The 16,094-nt window shown below is 46.7% G+C and overlaps 4 protein-coding genes across 4 annotated transcripts; 2 read left to right on the top strand and 2 right to left on the bottom strand.

Annotated features, from left to right (window-relative positions):
* Positions 1–475: 475 nt before the first annotated feature.
* Positions 476–2,618, bottom strand: K441DRAFT_569880 (PAP/OAS1 substrate-binding domain-containing protein; the record flags this gene model as incomplete). The annotated part of the gene is made up of 2 exons (XM_067643880.1): positions 476–784; positions 846–2,618. The coding sequence occupies 2 exons, from the start codon at positions 2,616–2,618 to the stop codon at positions 476–478; spliced, it is 2,082 nt and encodes a 693-aa protein (XP_067502050.1).
* Positions 2,619–3,284: 666 nt separating this feature from the next.
* Positions 3,285–5,551, top strand: K441DRAFT_688177 (uncharacterized protein; the record flags this gene model as incomplete). The annotated part of the gene is made up of 2 exons (XM_067652160.1): positions 3,285–5,286; positions 5,352–5,551. The coding sequence occupies 2 exons, from the start codon at positions 3,285–3,287 to the stop codon at positions 5,549–5,551; spliced, it is 2,202 nt and encodes a 733-aa protein (XP_067502051.1).
* Positions 5,552–5,991: 440 nt separating this feature from the next.
* K441DRAFT_174252 (uncharacterized protein) lies at positions 5,992–8,815 on the bottom strand. The gene has a single exon (XM_067640333.1). The coding sequence runs from the start codon at positions 8,509–8,511 to the stop codon at positions 6,265–6,267; it is 2,247 nt and encodes a 748-aa protein (XP_067502052.1). The 5' UTR covers positions 8,512–8,815; the 3' UTR covers positions 5,992–6,264.
* Positions 8,816–9,510: 695 nt separating this feature from the next.
* Positions 9,511–10,910, top strand: K441DRAFT_688179 (DNA-binding protein-like protein HGH1; the record flags this gene model as incomplete). The annotated part of the gene is made up of 6 exons (XM_067652161.1): positions 9,511–9,531; positions 9,589–9,634; positions 9,694–9,797; positions 9,849–9,962; positions 10,046–10,276; positions 10,332–10,910. 6 exons carry the CDS (start codon positions 9,511–9,513, stop codon positions 10,908–10,910), a joined length of 1,095 nt encoding a protein of 364 aa, XP_067502053.1.
* Positions 10,911–16,094: the final 5,184 nt, after the last annotated feature.

The raw sequence follows: 16,094 nt of genomic DNA on the forward strand, positions 1-16,094 counted from the left end.
TAAAGAGACGCCTATCCTCGCTGCTTAAATGGGGACATAGTCGATTGCTGCAGGGCTTGCCTGAGCATATCTAGACGGCAATATCATCGATGACAGTCGCACGGCATGGCATGCACATAAACTTGCAAACCATGTACAGTCAAGGTTATGATTTCTCGCTTCCGAGATACTTACTGCAGGGCTAGTCGTAAATCATATCGCAATATAGGGCATGCAGGAGCCGAAAAAAAAAGCCAACGCCCTCCGTTCCCCATGCATCCAGCCCGCAAAGCAGATGCCCCTCCAACTTTGCCTACAAGCTTTGTACCGTACAAACGCCGCATCCCCAGCGTTGCAACATACAGGAAAAAGCCCTTTTCTGACGAATAATAATATATGTAGATGTCAACCCTCTCAACGTCCCTATGTATGAAAAGTACAAATTCAAAGTACTTCCAATCCGATTCCGTTCGTCAGTATTACCGAATATCATCCGTCACAGCGCAAGAACCTTCTCCAAATCCGGTTCCCGCGCATCAACAACGGAGGTAGTGCTCTTTACACTTAACCTGCTATCTCCCGCCTCCGTAGCCTTCGGCGGCGACGGCGACGGCGGTTCGACGACTTGCTCGCATAGTTCGCCCTCGGGCTGTCTGCCATTACCGATGTCCAGCAGCAAGCGCCACGCGCGGCGGAACTCGTCGCGGATGGTGACGATGCCGTTATGCGTAACGGTGCGTGCGACGTTGTGATCCCACTCGAATGGGTCTTCGATGGCGAAGAGGTAGCGGTGGCGGACTTCTTTCTGCAGTCAAAATCAGCACAAATCAGAACACCCCCAACTAATTATACGAAGGAGAACTTACCCCGTCGACGGTAGTAGTCTTGGCGGCCGTCCACCCCTTCTCGCGCTTGTCTCTAATGCCACCCGGGGTCCGCAGACTCAGCACCTCGTTTGCCCACACAAAGCCCTGCCCATTGAACTTCGGGTTTGCATAGTACTGGAAGAAACCGCGCAGCAGTACGCCGAGCGGCTGGTTATTAACCGTCAGTCTGCGCCTGTGTGCTGCATCGGCGATCTTCTCTTCGTTGCTCCAGAACCGGACTTCGTACCCGTCGATTGTGGTCTCCGCCGCAATCTGTTCGGGGGTGGCGCCAGGAGGTGGGCGGTAACATAGCTGTAAATTGGGGCAGACGGGCGGCTGGGCAATGTTTACGAGGTAGTGCAAGATCATCAGCACGTAACCGTAACTGGAGAGGGTGCCGGAGTAGCTTGAGTTGATCTTGCGGCGCTTGGCCCAGGTCTTGACGAAAAGGACCATGGGGCGGACGCGTGGGTCGCATATGGAGTAACATCGCAGCAGCTGGGTGTTGTGGAGGGCGAGGTCATTGGAGAAGTTGATATCAGATTGAATGCCGATGCCAGATTTTGGGAAGTCGAGGGGCCCGAGGGCTTTCTCGCGAAACCAGGGCTTTTCTGGTCGGTTTTGGTGGGGAGTCTTCAGGTCCTTACCGTTATTATCTTGAGAGATTGTAGAGATTGGTGTTGGGGTGGTAGGCTCATTTGCCTTCGTCGGACTCTGTGGGGTGTCTTTCTCACTTGTTGTAGAATCCTTGGAGCTTCTTAATCCCATATGAGTTTTACTATTGGGACTATGGTGCTGCATGATTTGAGGGGATCCAGCTTGTCCGTCGATTGCGACTACAGGGGCGGGAGGCGGAGTAGATTCGCGCGGTTGAGGAGCCACAGGATATTTTTCTTCTTCTGGTAGATCGTCCCATTTCTTCCTCTCCTCGCGCAACGCTGCATACAGCTTTGGCGTTGGCTTTTCGCAAACTTTGAGGATCGGAACACGGGTTCTCGTAAGCAGACGCGCACCAAATCCATTGTCTAGGAGCTTCTTTTCCAATAGACGTGGGATGTTTCGGTCAATACGTGAAGGATGATTCAATGTGGATGAAGAGCTAGTCCGAGATGGAACAATAGCCAGATCGACATCTGATCCTTGTGTTGCAAAACCTGAGCTGATGCTGCCGTAACACTTGAGCGCGATACTAGAAATTTCGCCGGTGTAGCCTTCCCTGAGAGCTTCTTGGCAAAGGATCTCTAGTTTTGCTCTGAATTCCTCCTTCTCAAATAGCTCGGCAGAACTCATTTCCACTTTGGGAATCTCCAATTCGGCGATCCGGTTGAGGTACTGGCATTGCGCTGCATAGTTCTCGTATGTCTGTTGAGGCGGACCTTGACGGAAGGTTTGCCTTTGCGGGGACTGCAATACGCTTGAAGCATTGCCTGAAGACCCCTGAACATTTTGAGGACGCTGAAGAATGCGGGGTATCTCCACTTTAACGCCAGAGTTGGAACGCTCATGTGTTCTAGGTTGGTTGATTGCTGATGCTCGTCGAACAGACCTTTGTTGGTAGTTACGGGAAATCTGAGGAGTTGCAGGACTATTCTGAGAGCCATTCCGAGGGCGACGCTGTTGTGGTGACAGCTGACTGGCTGGTGCATTAGACGGGTCTTGGTGCCTCCAGTTACTATGACGTTGATCAGACCCGCCACGAAGACTGGATTGAGGTGATTGAGGTTGGCGAGGAAGATTAGGCTGTGGTTGTGGCTGAGGTTGGTGTCCTAGCATTGGGATAGAACGGTGCTCCTGATGGGGGCCGGGATAAGAAGATCGAGGATTAGCTGGATTATTATTCTTTGATATGGTGACATTGTCTAGACTCATAAGACGTAGTCGTTCTCCTAGGCTAGTTTGAGATTGCACCGCTTGTCTCTCCATGGTTGCGATGGAAAATTAGAAACGACTAAATTGTTGATTTAGAAGTCTGACAACGAAGCTTGGAGTAAACGGCCGTCTAGTAACGGATGAAGCTCATGAAGGCCAACTAGGGAATTCACGGACTGACTGAAGTGCAAACAGCCAGGCAGCCTCCATCTGCGTGGAGCAAGTTGATTATGCAAAGCGAGAAAGTTAGGTGAAAGAGGGGAGTAGAGGTATGCATTTAGGGTGGTGAACATGCGGGCGCTTCGATAACAGCAACAGGTTTCGCTAGGATGTTAATCCGCGCTTAATGCGGCAAGGCGGTAATGGCTTGTGACGGCGATCTCCACTCGTACCCTTCCCTCAGCTATTCCCATTCCCCAAAGACAAAGCCCGTGTCGCACACTCCATTTCACCTCCAATACTCCTCATTCTCCCTCGCAATCGGCATATCCTCCATGCTGCCTGCCTACACCTTCAACTAGCCTAACATCTTATACCCGCCCCGCCACGGCTATCGCGACGCCTTTCACGATGAATACCACCCAACCGCCTGCCGCTGCTGCCTCCGCAGCAAATGGCCAACGACCTGCCATGAGCGCATCCCCAGCTGCACCCTCCGGCCGCACTCCGAATGGGGAGAATCGTCCGCGTATTTACCGTAGAAAGCCTCAAAGCGATCCCCTCCGACCTGCTCAGAGACCTCTCAAGAAGATTGCACGCACAATCACTCCCATGTCCCAGCTGAACAGAATCCCATCCACTCTCCCGCCTAGCTTGACAACGAGCAATGGACAGCCAAATAATCTTTCTACGACGGGAACTCCTGAGAATCCATTCGCCGGCGCTAAAATCTACTCTCTTGTGACCACTAAGCGGTCCCTAATGGAAGGGCTACGGTACCATGTCATGAGGCTCCAGAAATTGAAAGATAAAGGGAAGGTAGATATCTGTGACGAGTCTCAGTTCACACGACCGGTCCGATTACACCGGCGAGATCCTCGAGCTCCTCTAAGCGGCGCAGGTGCGACTGTAGTAGAGGAAGATTCCAAAGACACTTTAGAAGAGGACAAGGAGCGAGAGAGAATAGAGATAGCGAAGGAGGAGCGCAGGCGGATACGTGAGGAAAACGCCGCCAAGATCGCTCCGTCTACAACCAAGAAACCCCCTGCATTTCAGAAGAAGACCGAGCAAATCTACCGCCCAGATGACACACCAGAAGCACAGAAACGGTCGAAGTTGCGATACGAGGAGGCGCTGCCGTGGCATCTCGAGGACTTTGACAACAAGCAAACCTGGGTCGGCTCATACGAATCCGAACTGTCAGAAGCTCATATTATGCTAATACCGGATTCTAATGGGGAGATGAAACTCCGTATGATCCCAATCGAGAAATGGTACAAGTTCAGTGCCAAAGGCAAAGGAAAAGCTTATACTGCAGAGGAGGCCGACAAGATCTGGGCCACAACTGGAAAACTGCCGAAGTTCTTAGAAAAGGGCGAGCAGCTCATCATAAAGCGGGAGAGGGAGGATCAGGCAAGAAGCAGGGGTTCAGGCATGCGGACTAGAGTGGCAGGGNGGGATGATGATGAGGCCAAGCCTCGGAAGGGGGACGATGATATGCCAATCAAACGTGAGGCAGATGCTGATGACATTGATTTCAACTACGAAGAGGATTTTGCGGATGACGAGGAAGGTCTGAACGGTTTGTTCGAGGGGGATGCGGAAGAAACAAAGGCGGCAGAAGAGAAGATGAGACGTGATCGGCTGGCTGCAAGGGTATTCGATTTGCGAAACGAGAATGAGGTATTTAAGCAGGAGGAAGAGGAGAAGGAAGCAGCTGAGAAGCAGAGGAAGTTGGAGAAGGGTGTCCGGAAAGCACTCTTGAAGCGGGAAAAGAACTTTGACTATGAAGAGTCTGACTCCAATCCTTATTCGTCTTCTAGCGATTCTGAAGATGATTCAGAAGCTGAACGCCAGAAAGAAAAGGAACGGTTGGAAGAAGAAGAAAAGAAGGCCGTTGAAAAGGCTGGAAAGCCGAAAGAAAGCGACAAGCCGGCCTCTGGCACTTCTACAAAAGGGACAACAACTCCTTCTGGTTACCAAAAATCCTCTGATCCTTCCAAGCAGACTTTACTATCGACTAAGAAACGCCCGGGTTCTCCTAACCTTTCCGAAGCTAGTGGGAACGAATCATCTCGCAAGAAACACAAAAAGAAACACCAAGGCTCGCGTGCCATATCTCCGGAAGGACAACTTGATTCCTCCTCCCGAAAGTCAACCCTCGCGCGTCTCACGATGGATTCTACAAAGCCAAACGACGCCTCGAAGCGCCTCAGTGCCATTTCCGGCAGTGACAGCGAAATGACGGATGGCGGCAAGAAGAAAAAGAAGAAGCAGTCCATCACGATCAGACTCGGGGGATCACCAAACGGCACCCCAGGCGGCAGTCGCGCAGGCAGCCCAGATGCAACTGGCGCCGAAGCCAGCAGAGCCACCAGCCCGCTGTCGGCTGGGGCAGTTAAGAAGCCAAGGGGTAAGATATCTGCTCTGCATTGCCAGTGCCTTGTATGAAATTTTGCCAGTTATTGACAGAAATAGGTTCTATCTCTAGTGGACCCATGCCCACAGCAGACGAAATCAAGTCGAAACTCGTTCCTGAGGGTCTCACTATTAACGAATTGCTTGCTATGTTCAAGGGCCGCACACACGACAACGTCGCATTCATTGGGCTGGTTAGGGCTGCTGCTCATTATGACAAGGCCACCAAGAAGATCTTCCCAAAGGGAAAGTCGCCGTAAGCACAAGAATTAGAAGAAACATTCGACTGACTACGCAGCGAACAATGAGATTCACTCTCTACCCAGCGACTGGAAGATAAGCGCTGGGCACACAGCACAACTACTTGCGGTATTGGCAGGCGCATCGGCAGGATTTCAGTCGGGGCTCCATTGGCTAATGCGCATGTCTGGGCGCTCGGTTTGTTTCGACAACTCGTGCTCACAGTCCAAGGCAATTTCTCTGCCGCTTTTCAATTTCTTTTTTTATGTGCTGTAATTGAGCACGTTTGTGTCATGCACAAACCAAAACTTTCTTCCCGCTCTTCCATCCCTCAGTGATAGAATCGATCACGTGTATTTGAAATCATTTGGATCTGAGCTTAGGTAGCGGGTTAACTAAGACAAAAGATATTATGAGATAATGCAAAAGGTTCGTTTGCCGCTGATTCACCGCACCAGTCTACAAGCAGAAAGCGAAATTTGTCCAAAGGGTTGAATCCCATATTCATTAAATCCCAGCCATAACTAGCGTGACTGATTCCTATACCCCGAGGCACCATGCTACATACAAAAAAAGCGATGGGATAAAAGGAAACCCCCGATGCCGTAGAGGCTTCCATGGATATCATGCGTGCCCAAACCCCAAATTCCACTCCGAATCGTAGTTGAAGAAAAGTTTCATACACAAGAAAGCCCAAAGCCCAAACCCACCCAGCCCGCAAAAACTGCGGTATCTACAACTTCCTAATATTCCGGCTGATCATGACGACCAACCCGGCGACAATCTTGATGCCAATCCGCAGCACCCACACCACCGTCTTAAACGCAACCCCCAGCACGGTGATGATCGTCCGCGTGATAAAAGGCAGGCCGTCCTCCTTATCCTGCTTCGTTTTCTTCGCACCCTTCTGCTTCCCATCCTCCGACTGCCCGTACCAATTCTCCATCTCGATATCCTTCTCATGCGGCGATGCATGGCCCGTACGACTGCTGCGCAGACTCCACTTGCGGCCGGGTTTCGACTTGACCTTCCCCGCGCCAAAGGCCTCGAGGCCCTCGACGAAGCTCTCCTTCAGCGACGCGGCGCTGGACCTTGGTTTCTGGCCGCTGAGCAGGCTGCTCGGGGGCGGCGGCTCGAAGTGGGCGTTTGCGTTCTGCGGGGAGCGCGACGCGCGCACGCTCTCGGCCACCGCGACGGCGAGCAGCGTCGTCGCGGCCACGTCGACCAGGTACGGATTGCCGAAGCGCGTCAGTGCCGCGAGGTTGAGAATCAGCGAGTCGGTCGTGAAGTCGAGCCGTGCGAGGACGGCGTCGTCGGCAGCGGCGTCGGTCGTCGTGGCTAGGTCTGCGAGGTCGACTTCTGAGGGCGTGGGCGAGCCGGCGCGGGAGCCGTGGCCGGTGGTGCGGGAGGGGGAGCGGGGTAGAGGAGGCGGAGGGTTGAAGGCGCGCGGGGAGGAGGGGGAGAGGATGTAGGGGTTTAGCAGCGTGATGGAGCCGGATTTGTTGCGGGTAGGTTGCTGCATCTGCGGCAGGTTGTGCCCGTAGACGGCGGTGGTGGGCCGGATCGACGGGGTGTTGATGTCGCCGCATTCGCCTTCGAGCTGCACGGGGAACACGCCGAGCGTTGGGTGGTGCAGTTGGTATGTGCCTTGGGTCATGGCTTGCGCGAAGGGATTGTTGGTCTGGTGCGAGGGCAGCGGCTCACGCGTCCATGCTAGAGCGCAGCATTCGCGTTCTGCGGCGCCACGGAGAACATCCTGAGCAAGACGCTCAGCGGCAGGAGATACTGCGCCAGGATCGACCCAGGCGAGTTGGGAGGCTGCGGGGGAGTTTGCAGCAGCGTCGAGGGCAGCGAGAGCAGCGAGTTTAGGGTAGATTGATGTGAGGAGGGAGGACGAAACTTCGTTGAATTCACCATATTGCTGGAACGCGGCGTTTGCTGGCGGTGGTGCAACGAGAGAAAGGTGAGTGACCGGAAGGGCTCTAGGCTGGGTAGGATGGTGACGTTTGATAAGGACTTCGTGTTCTAACTGCTCTTGCATTGCAGAATTGGATGACGGATCAGTGGATTGAGTAAGGCTGTAGAACGGAAGTGAAGGAGTAGGACCGAATGATATCATATTGGATGTGGCGGTTGCGCGGTGCATTTTTAGGGTGTATATTTGCACGGCCGGCTCTTCTTGTCCATTGGCGGCCAGCCAGAGATTGTCCAGAAGTGGTGCCGGAGTGTAGTAAGGTTTGTACGAAGGACCACTGCTTCCTGGCCCTGGCAGAACATTGCTATGCGGCACATATAACTCTGGTGAATATGGTGATCTACTGATCTTCTCCCTGGGAATGTGTGTTGGTGATGTCTCTGTTGGGTGGTAATGCTGTTGGGCCAAAGGAACCGTGGGATTATAAACGGGAAATATCGACCTCATGGGTGGAGCGTCTTCGGGGCTTACTGGCGATCGATATGTCGCCGCACTATTGGCTCGCACCAATGTAGGGCTTCCTGAACGTGCTGATACTATGTCTGAGAATGCAGGAGAAGCTGATCGAGTAAGGTCTGGACTTGTGTTTATCGGACCTAGCATTCCATTATAGGTGGGTTGAATTGAAAATACTGGCGACGGTGATCTGTTACGGTCTGCGTTGACTGAAGGGGAGGCGGTCCTGCTGTATGTTGGTGTAGGCGCTCGCGGCTGTGGAGGGGGCTCGAAAGTTGATCTACTTTGTCGTGGTGGTGTCCTAGTAATTTGTGGTCTTGGGATGTGCGCTGATTCGGGAACGGTAACTGAATTAACTTGAATGATAAGCTCGTGGAAGTCGACCGGCGCTTTCGCACTTTTCGCACTATTTGCACTGTCTGTTCGCTCCCGCTCTGTCGAGGGCTCTGGTGTCGGAGGCTTGACTCGTGGCCTTCGAATTGGACTTGTCTGCTGCGACGGCACTTTCTGGGGAGGAGGGAACAATTGTAATGTGACCCCGGGAGACATGATTGCAGAAAGAGCTTTGAATTAACGACAACAGTCTAGAAATACCCTTTGGACCCAGTAGAGAGAAATATATAATAATATGAGAAAAACAGAGGAAAGATACACCTCAACAAAAACTCAAGAGAAAAGATCACGGAACCAGCCTGAGGGAAGCCAGATTATCTGGGGATAAACCCATATAAGGTCACTCACTCGCCGTCGTCCCCACAGGCCGCCCGAGAAAGCAATAGCGGCTCTTAGATCGTTCCTTTGCATATGTCCTGCACGTTTGGTGCTGTTGGGCTAGGGGAACGGCCAATCAACATGCCTGTCGAGTGTGCGGGCGCTACAGGCCTCAGCGCTTAGATTTTGGTGGTTGGCTGTAAGCGCCCACTCTCGGCAAATCACCGACCTCGGACGGAATAGCTTGACGCCCATGATTCGCATAGGGCTTTCGCCCATGCGTAGAGCACCTTCTGCTAGGCATTCTCATGTATGTGACGAAGTTATTCGGACCGAAGCGTCTTTTGTGGCATACTATTCTCGACACCCTGGTGATGAGAAGGAAGTAAACGAAGATGGTGTGATGCCAAGCGTAGAGTATGTCGAAAGATTGTTCAATTTTATGCATGTCATCCTGTGCCTACTTTCTTACCGTCAGTCTTACGATGCCAATGATAGAATTGATGTCCTGTATGGATGTGATGGCTCAACAGGGTCATGCCTCGTTCAAACAGATCAGCAGTTTCAATATTGCGACTGAAGAGCGGAATTGAGACTGATGGGTAGAAGGGGTACATTGGAGGCCTTGGGTAGAGCTATTGTTGTATGTGAGTTTGTAGCTAGCGGTTAGAGAGACGGCGGAGATTTGAGAGACGCAGGAGAGGGGAAGGACAACAATAGAACCCGCTCTAACTCCACATACGGATTAGCTGGACATGTCTTATCGATAACACCCACCCGAAAAAGTCTGGGAGCGTCATGGGCGGAACACCCATTACTCGCTCATATATCATTACTATGCCCACCGAATTAGAAGAAGTAAGAATCAACCCTAAGACCCGTATAAAAACTTATACTAACCAGCCTTTTGCATAGCTTGTTGAGTTCCTCCATCATGGGAATACTCAAATTCGCCAAGTTGGTAAGGCTCGTAATGCATCTACTATGTGCAACTTTACTGACACCAAATTTCTTCTCAAGCTGCCGAGCACCTCGTCGGATATTCCGCGTCGCATACCACTATATTCAAGAGAGAGCAGTTAGCGCCGGTCAAGGACTTGAAGTTGTTGGTCAAAGATTACGCCGTATGAGATATAATATATCCTGGTGAACATAGCTGATAAAACAATTGTTAGTCAATAGCTAAGAATGCTTTGACGATCCTGATCAATATCTCCCATGATCAGGAGGTATTGCAAAACCTAGCGAAAGACGATACCTTTCTCGAAACGCTACTCGTGCGGATAACCGTATGTCAGTTCTCCAAACTCATTGCTTCAACTCCGACACTCAGCGTATTCGTCACTTCAATAATCCTGACAATACCCTCTAGAGCACAAAGGAGCCAAACGCGAACGAGATAGCCATGCTCCTAGCCAACATGGCCAAATCCGACGACATGCAGCGCATCCTGAAGCTGACACGCGACGTCCCGAAAGAGCTCTCAACCTCGAAATGGGCGATGGACCAACTACTCGACTGCTTCGTCAAAGGCGCCGAAGGACGCTACAACAAGCACGCTGACTACGACTACCTCTCCTACTTCTTCGCTGACCTAGCAAAAGTAGGTCCCCGCCACCCGCGCCCCAGCAGGACGGGATAACTAACATCTCCCGCAGTTCCCCGAAGGCCGCGCCTACCTAACCACCCCGCAGCCCCACGACAGCGACATCATCCCACTCACCAAACTCACCGTCTTTACCGAGCACGCCTCTACCGTCCGGCGACGCGGCGTCGCATCCGCCATCAAGAACTGCGCCTTCGACATCCACGTGCACCCGCGGCTGCTCTCTTCCTCGCCCACCGACGGCGTGAACCTGCTCCCCTACATCCTGCTACCAGTCATGGGCGGCGAGGAGTACAGCGATGAAGACACCGAGGGCATGCTGGACGACCTGCAGCTGCTGCCGCCGGACAAGGAGCGCGAGAAGGAGGCTGAGATCGTCAAGACGCATTTGGAGACGCTGCTTTTGCTCGCCACGACGCGCGAGGGGCGGGATTTGCTGAGGCGCGTCAAGGTGTATCCGATTGTGCGGGAGACGCATTTGCATGTTGATGATGAGGAGGTCAGGGAGGCGTGTGATAGGCTGGTTCAGGTGATTATGAGGGATGAGGAAGGAGAGGGGGAAGCGGAAGGGGAGAAGAAGGTTGTTGAGATGGAAGAAGATGAGGATGAACAGATTATTGATGTGTTATAGCGCGCTCAAATATACGTGCCGAGTTTCAGATGTTTTGGTGGGTCTTTATGCAGCAGTGGAGGATGCCCCAAATGGCAGTAGAGGTCGTACATCCACACAAGCTACGAACTCATTATTTTAAATCAAGATTCTTATATATGGCTAGGGTTAATCCTAACGTGTCCAGAGTTCCTAAAGCCTTCAGGGAGTTCATGGAGGGTTGAAGGAGGCCATTGAATTTGGTCTATCCTTGAACATGGTAGTATTATTATGTATCGGCCCTGTGATAATACGTGAGTTGTGAGGTAGGAGAAGAAATCCTTAATTCAGAATCCAGTAACAAAACAAGATACATAGGTCTCCCCACGCTCTGACAAGAAGAATTTGGGAGTTGTGCAATAAATACCAATACACTATCCAGTCAAATGCATTCCTACAGACCAAAAAGGCGGTACTCTCGTTCAGGCTTAATAACTTACACGCTCTTCCTATACCATATAGTTAGTCTACAAAGGGCGTTCTATATTATAAAATCCTCCTTATAGCTTCTAGACCGTTCAGTCTAGTCAGCTGCAGTTCTGCACCTATCTTTTACTTTTTCTAGCTGCATACTGGCTGATGCTAACTGTGAGATGCGGGAACAACCTCGATTCCATCAACCCGTATGAGAGGCCATAAGTAGCATTCCTCGAGCAAGGCTGAATTGCCTTAATTGGGCGCCTTGCTTCCCTTCAACGCGAGATCCTGTGAGGTTCTGCAAGGCTGAATTACGCAAGGCCTGGTGAGCTGATGCTGCTGTATCTCAACTTCAATACTCCGTAGGATGACAAGCTTTGCAGCTGTCCAATCAACCTTAGTCCGTAATCGAAGCTAAATCTCCTCCAAGTGGCTTATCCCTTAGTGTGGCAGAAGTCACTTTTCGTGTTGGGCGCCTTTGGCGCTTTTAGCATGTTGCAGGCACCCTAGCTAGCGCGATTTTATCAGCAAGCCCACCAAACATTTCAACATTAACGTGCCTCACCCCCAAGCGAGACACCCCCCCAAGCGAGACACTCTTAGCTTAACTTACAACTCTAATAACTTTACTAATATTATTATTAAATGAAGTACAAAATATATTTATATAAGCTATTATATTAGTAAAATAATATTTAGATTAAAAAATTAAAAAATTATATTCTCCCTACCCTAATAAAATTAATTTAAAATGGCTGTATATCTTATATTACATTTTTTTTATTTTTAAACTTAAGGTTATATATTAATTTTTTTTATATTTTTTATATTTTTAATATATTATAATAGTTTATTAATTTTATATATAATTGCAAAGTATATAAAAATAATTAGTATTATATATATAAATATATTTTTAAAAAAAAATTAACAAATCTTTTTTATATTAATGTTTTTATATTACTTTAATATGTTATTTTTAACGCTTTTTATATTTTTATAATATATATATTAAGTAAAAATAACTAATAAAAATTAATTTTATAAAAATTACTAACTTCTAATATAATAAATATAATATTTTTTTCTTTTTTATATATTAAAAATTTAAGCTAAGTAATATATAAGTAATTATACATAAATAGTATTAAGTATATTTTCATAATATGACCTATATATATATTTAATAGTATATAATTAAAAAACTTAAAAATATTATATAAAATATTATAAAAATATATAATTTTTCTTATTTTCTTAATTTTTCTTTGAGTTTTCTTTAAAAAATTAATTTTTATACTTATAATAGTAATATAATAATAATAATATTTATAATATTTATTAGTTTTACATATTATAATTATTTAAAAATACTCTTTTTATTAATATTTATTATATTACTATATTACTATACCATTATATAATTACTTAAATTTTTATCTATTAATATATATTATTTATATATGTTATTATACTATTATACTATTATACTAATTTTAATAACTTAATATAATATTATATAATAACTATATAATATAAAATAATAATAAATAATAATAAATATAGTAATAATATATAAGTCTATTTTAATAATTTACTAATCTACTAAATTTTTATTAAAATTTTATATTAATAATAGTATTATGGATTAGTTTTATATATAATAATAATAATAATAATTCATTGCTTAACGTCCGATACGGATCCCTGTTGGGCCTATGCGGACTACTCCTTATTTATATGTGGGGAGAAAACTCTATTTAAGAAAATAAGAAAACCCTGTGATCTATCTCCCCACCTTTTAGGACTTAACAACTTAGCGCCTGTAAGTCGCCTATAAGTCACCTATGGTGCTCTACTACCTTACTTTTTAACCTCCTTGGGAACCACTACTGCCGTAACAAGCCTACGGACGCGCTAGTATTACACACTTTACTCTACCACTGTAGAGTTATTAGGGGGCGCCTGCTGCTCGCCCCTTTACCTTCTATTACTATTTCCTTTGCAACCCGGAACTAATTTAGCATACTTTAGCTAATAAGCCACTGGGTGACCGCCTTAAGACCTTTTTGTGTTAAGAGCAGTGTATTATAGTTCTCTATGCTAGCTACTGAGAGCATTGCCTTTTAGTTAGTGCGTAAGGGGCATAACAGTATTACGTGTTTTAGTGTCTGTCTTGGCCAGCTATATTCGCATCTTGGGCTACCTACTAGGACACCCACCTAGTAGAGCCAATCTTTTAGTCCTATTACTCCTGTTCTTATAAGTGTTGCCATTATATTTTCTGCCTTTATTAGGCCTTTACGGAGCCCTTAAGTATTTACCCCCTATGGCGTTAACTATGCTATGGCTTGGGTTTCTCTTGCCTAAGTTAGCCTCTAAACCTTCGACTCCTATACGCCTCTCCAGCGTTAGTTCAACCAGTATTGCATTACAGTAGATGGTTTCCCGGCCTTCTTCTATGCTTTATTTTGGCTCCTTTCTCTCTCTTACTATTATCTTTACTAACCTCTTACGCATCTCCCTTCCTCCTCTATATAGGCCTGGGCCCTAAAGCAGCACTATTCTTCTTCTGCTTTCTTTACCTACTTCTCTAATATATCTTCCCTACTTTAGGGTTGTTAGTTTATTCTCCTGCGGGGTGCCCTAGGGTCCCTCTATAGTTTATTTAGGCGTGTCTTAATATACTTTATAACATTAGAGTTACGTTTATTTTACGCCCTTTATATTACAGCGGCTTTAATATATAGTTATAGGGGGGGAATATTAGCTTCCTTCTTAAGAAGTACTGTAAACGTTCGCTTATACCCACCTATTATACTCCAGAGGCAGGCTGTTTAGACCTTTTAGAGTAGTTTAAGGAGTAATTTAGGAGGGCCTTTTTTAGTTTCTCCAATGGCCCAGATGCTAGATCTATACGTTATGGTTGGCCGGACAACTGCTATATATAGTAGGCGTGACTTCTAGAAGCATGGGCCCCATATAGAATTAACGATCCTAGATAATGCGATATACTATGCTTGGCCCTTACGGGCCGCTTGCGCCGCATATACGCTCCACCAGAGCTTGCTGTCTACCTATACTCCTAATACCCTTAGGCCCTGAACTGGTTGGCCCCTAAAGCCTTAAATGCAAATTATATGCTAAAGATCTATAGATTAGTTGCGTTTTCTTATAAAATGGATTAGCTGGTATTTCTCTGGTAAGAATTGGACTCTATATCGTCTTGCCTATTCTATATAGGTATTATAGGCTTTCTCTAATATTCTATAATTCTCTGCGGCTGTTGGCCCGTATATAATTAGGTTTGTGTCGTTAACGAAGCCTATTCCCTAGGTCGCCCCTTCTTTAAAGGAGTTAAGTAGGTTGCTTATAAAGAAAAGGAAGAGTATAGGCGAGAGGGGTGATCCTTATAGTATTCCTATTGCAACTGTAATAGGGGGGCTCTAGTATCCGCTAAAGACTAGTAATATTTCTTTCTGGCCTATAAAACCTTAAACAAATTATATAATCCATTCTGGGAAGCCCTTTGCCCTAAGAATATATAGGAGGCGCTTATAGGGTATATTGTCGTAGGCACCACTAATATTAAGGCTAAGCATTAATACTATAAAGTCCTTTCGCATCGCCCATGTAGATTTAATAGTAGTAGCGAGTAGCGTAAGTGCTAATAGTGTTAAGCGGTTCTTTCTTGCCCCTATTTAGCTTTGTGGTAGTAAAGCGTATTCCTCTACCATGTCTGCTATGCGTTCCGCTATTACCCTTTCTAAAATCTTACTAAGGGTGTTTTCTAAGGCAATAGGGCGGTAGCTTCCTAGGATTAAGTAATCTGCTTTACCTTTTTTTTGTAGAATAACCGTCGTTATAGATCTTCCAAGTCATGGGTAGTAGCCTATAGCAAAGCATACTCTAGCTATATCTGCAAGCTAAGGTGCTATAAGTAGCCTATAGGTTTTTAGGGCCTTATTTAGAATCCCGTCTAGTCCTGGTGCTATATTATTTAAAAGGCGGCTAATAGTTCTAGCCATTTCCTCTATTATTATATCGCTGTTAACCTATAGGCGAGTCACTAGTGTTTCACCCGTGATGTCACTAAGGTCTACTAGAGCCGGTTAGGGGAAGAACCTTTCTATAAGGATCTTTGCCTTCTTATTATTGTTATTTATAGCCTATAATTCTCCTGCTCTTTGTAGGGGTGGTAGGTATAGGTCTTTTACTAAGCACCCTGTCTTTTTTTTTATCTATTTTGCTATAGCCCAAAGGCCCTTATTATAGGGGAGGCTTGGGTTAAAAGTATACTCGTTTATAAACCATCTCCAGTTATTCCTTACTTCTTTTTTTAGGGTATTCTTTAGCTAGTTTCTTATGTCTTTATATCGTCTCTTATCTTTAGGGTTATAGCTACTTATATATTTCCTTCTTACTTGTTGTTAGCTAGTAACTAGAACTGCGTATTATATAGACCATGCGTATTACGCGTAGGGGCCTGGTTTTAAGACCGGGCAGTGCTCTTCTAGCCTATTTTTAATTGCTACCTAGATCCTTTCTAGTCTTTAGTTAATTTCCTTAGGGGTAGCTAATAAGCCTCGCTTATTTAGTATTAGGTGGATTTCTTCTAGGTCTTAGAGTTGTTATTTAACTATATTAAGGAAACTATTTGTCTCAAGCTTCCTTATTATATATCTTTTTCTATTTAGTTGCGCTTTAGTATCTAGGTCTAGCTATATCTAAATAGGGATATAGTCTAGG

Source organism: Cenococcum geophilum (genome assembly GCF_001692895.1).
Source record: "Cenococcum geophilum 1.58 unplaced genomic scaffold K441scaffold_31, whole genome shotgun sequence".
Taxonomy (NCBI): Eukaryota; Fungi; Ascomycota; class Dothideomycetes; order Gloniales; family Gloniaceae; genus Cenococcum; species Cenococcum geophilum.

Bases quoted from the DNA above. Each gene is read 5' to 3' on its own strand.
- K441DRAFT_174252 (XM_067640333.1), bottom strand. From the start codon at position 8,511: ATGTCTCCCGGGGTCACATTACAATTGTTCCCTCCTCCCCAGAAAGTG.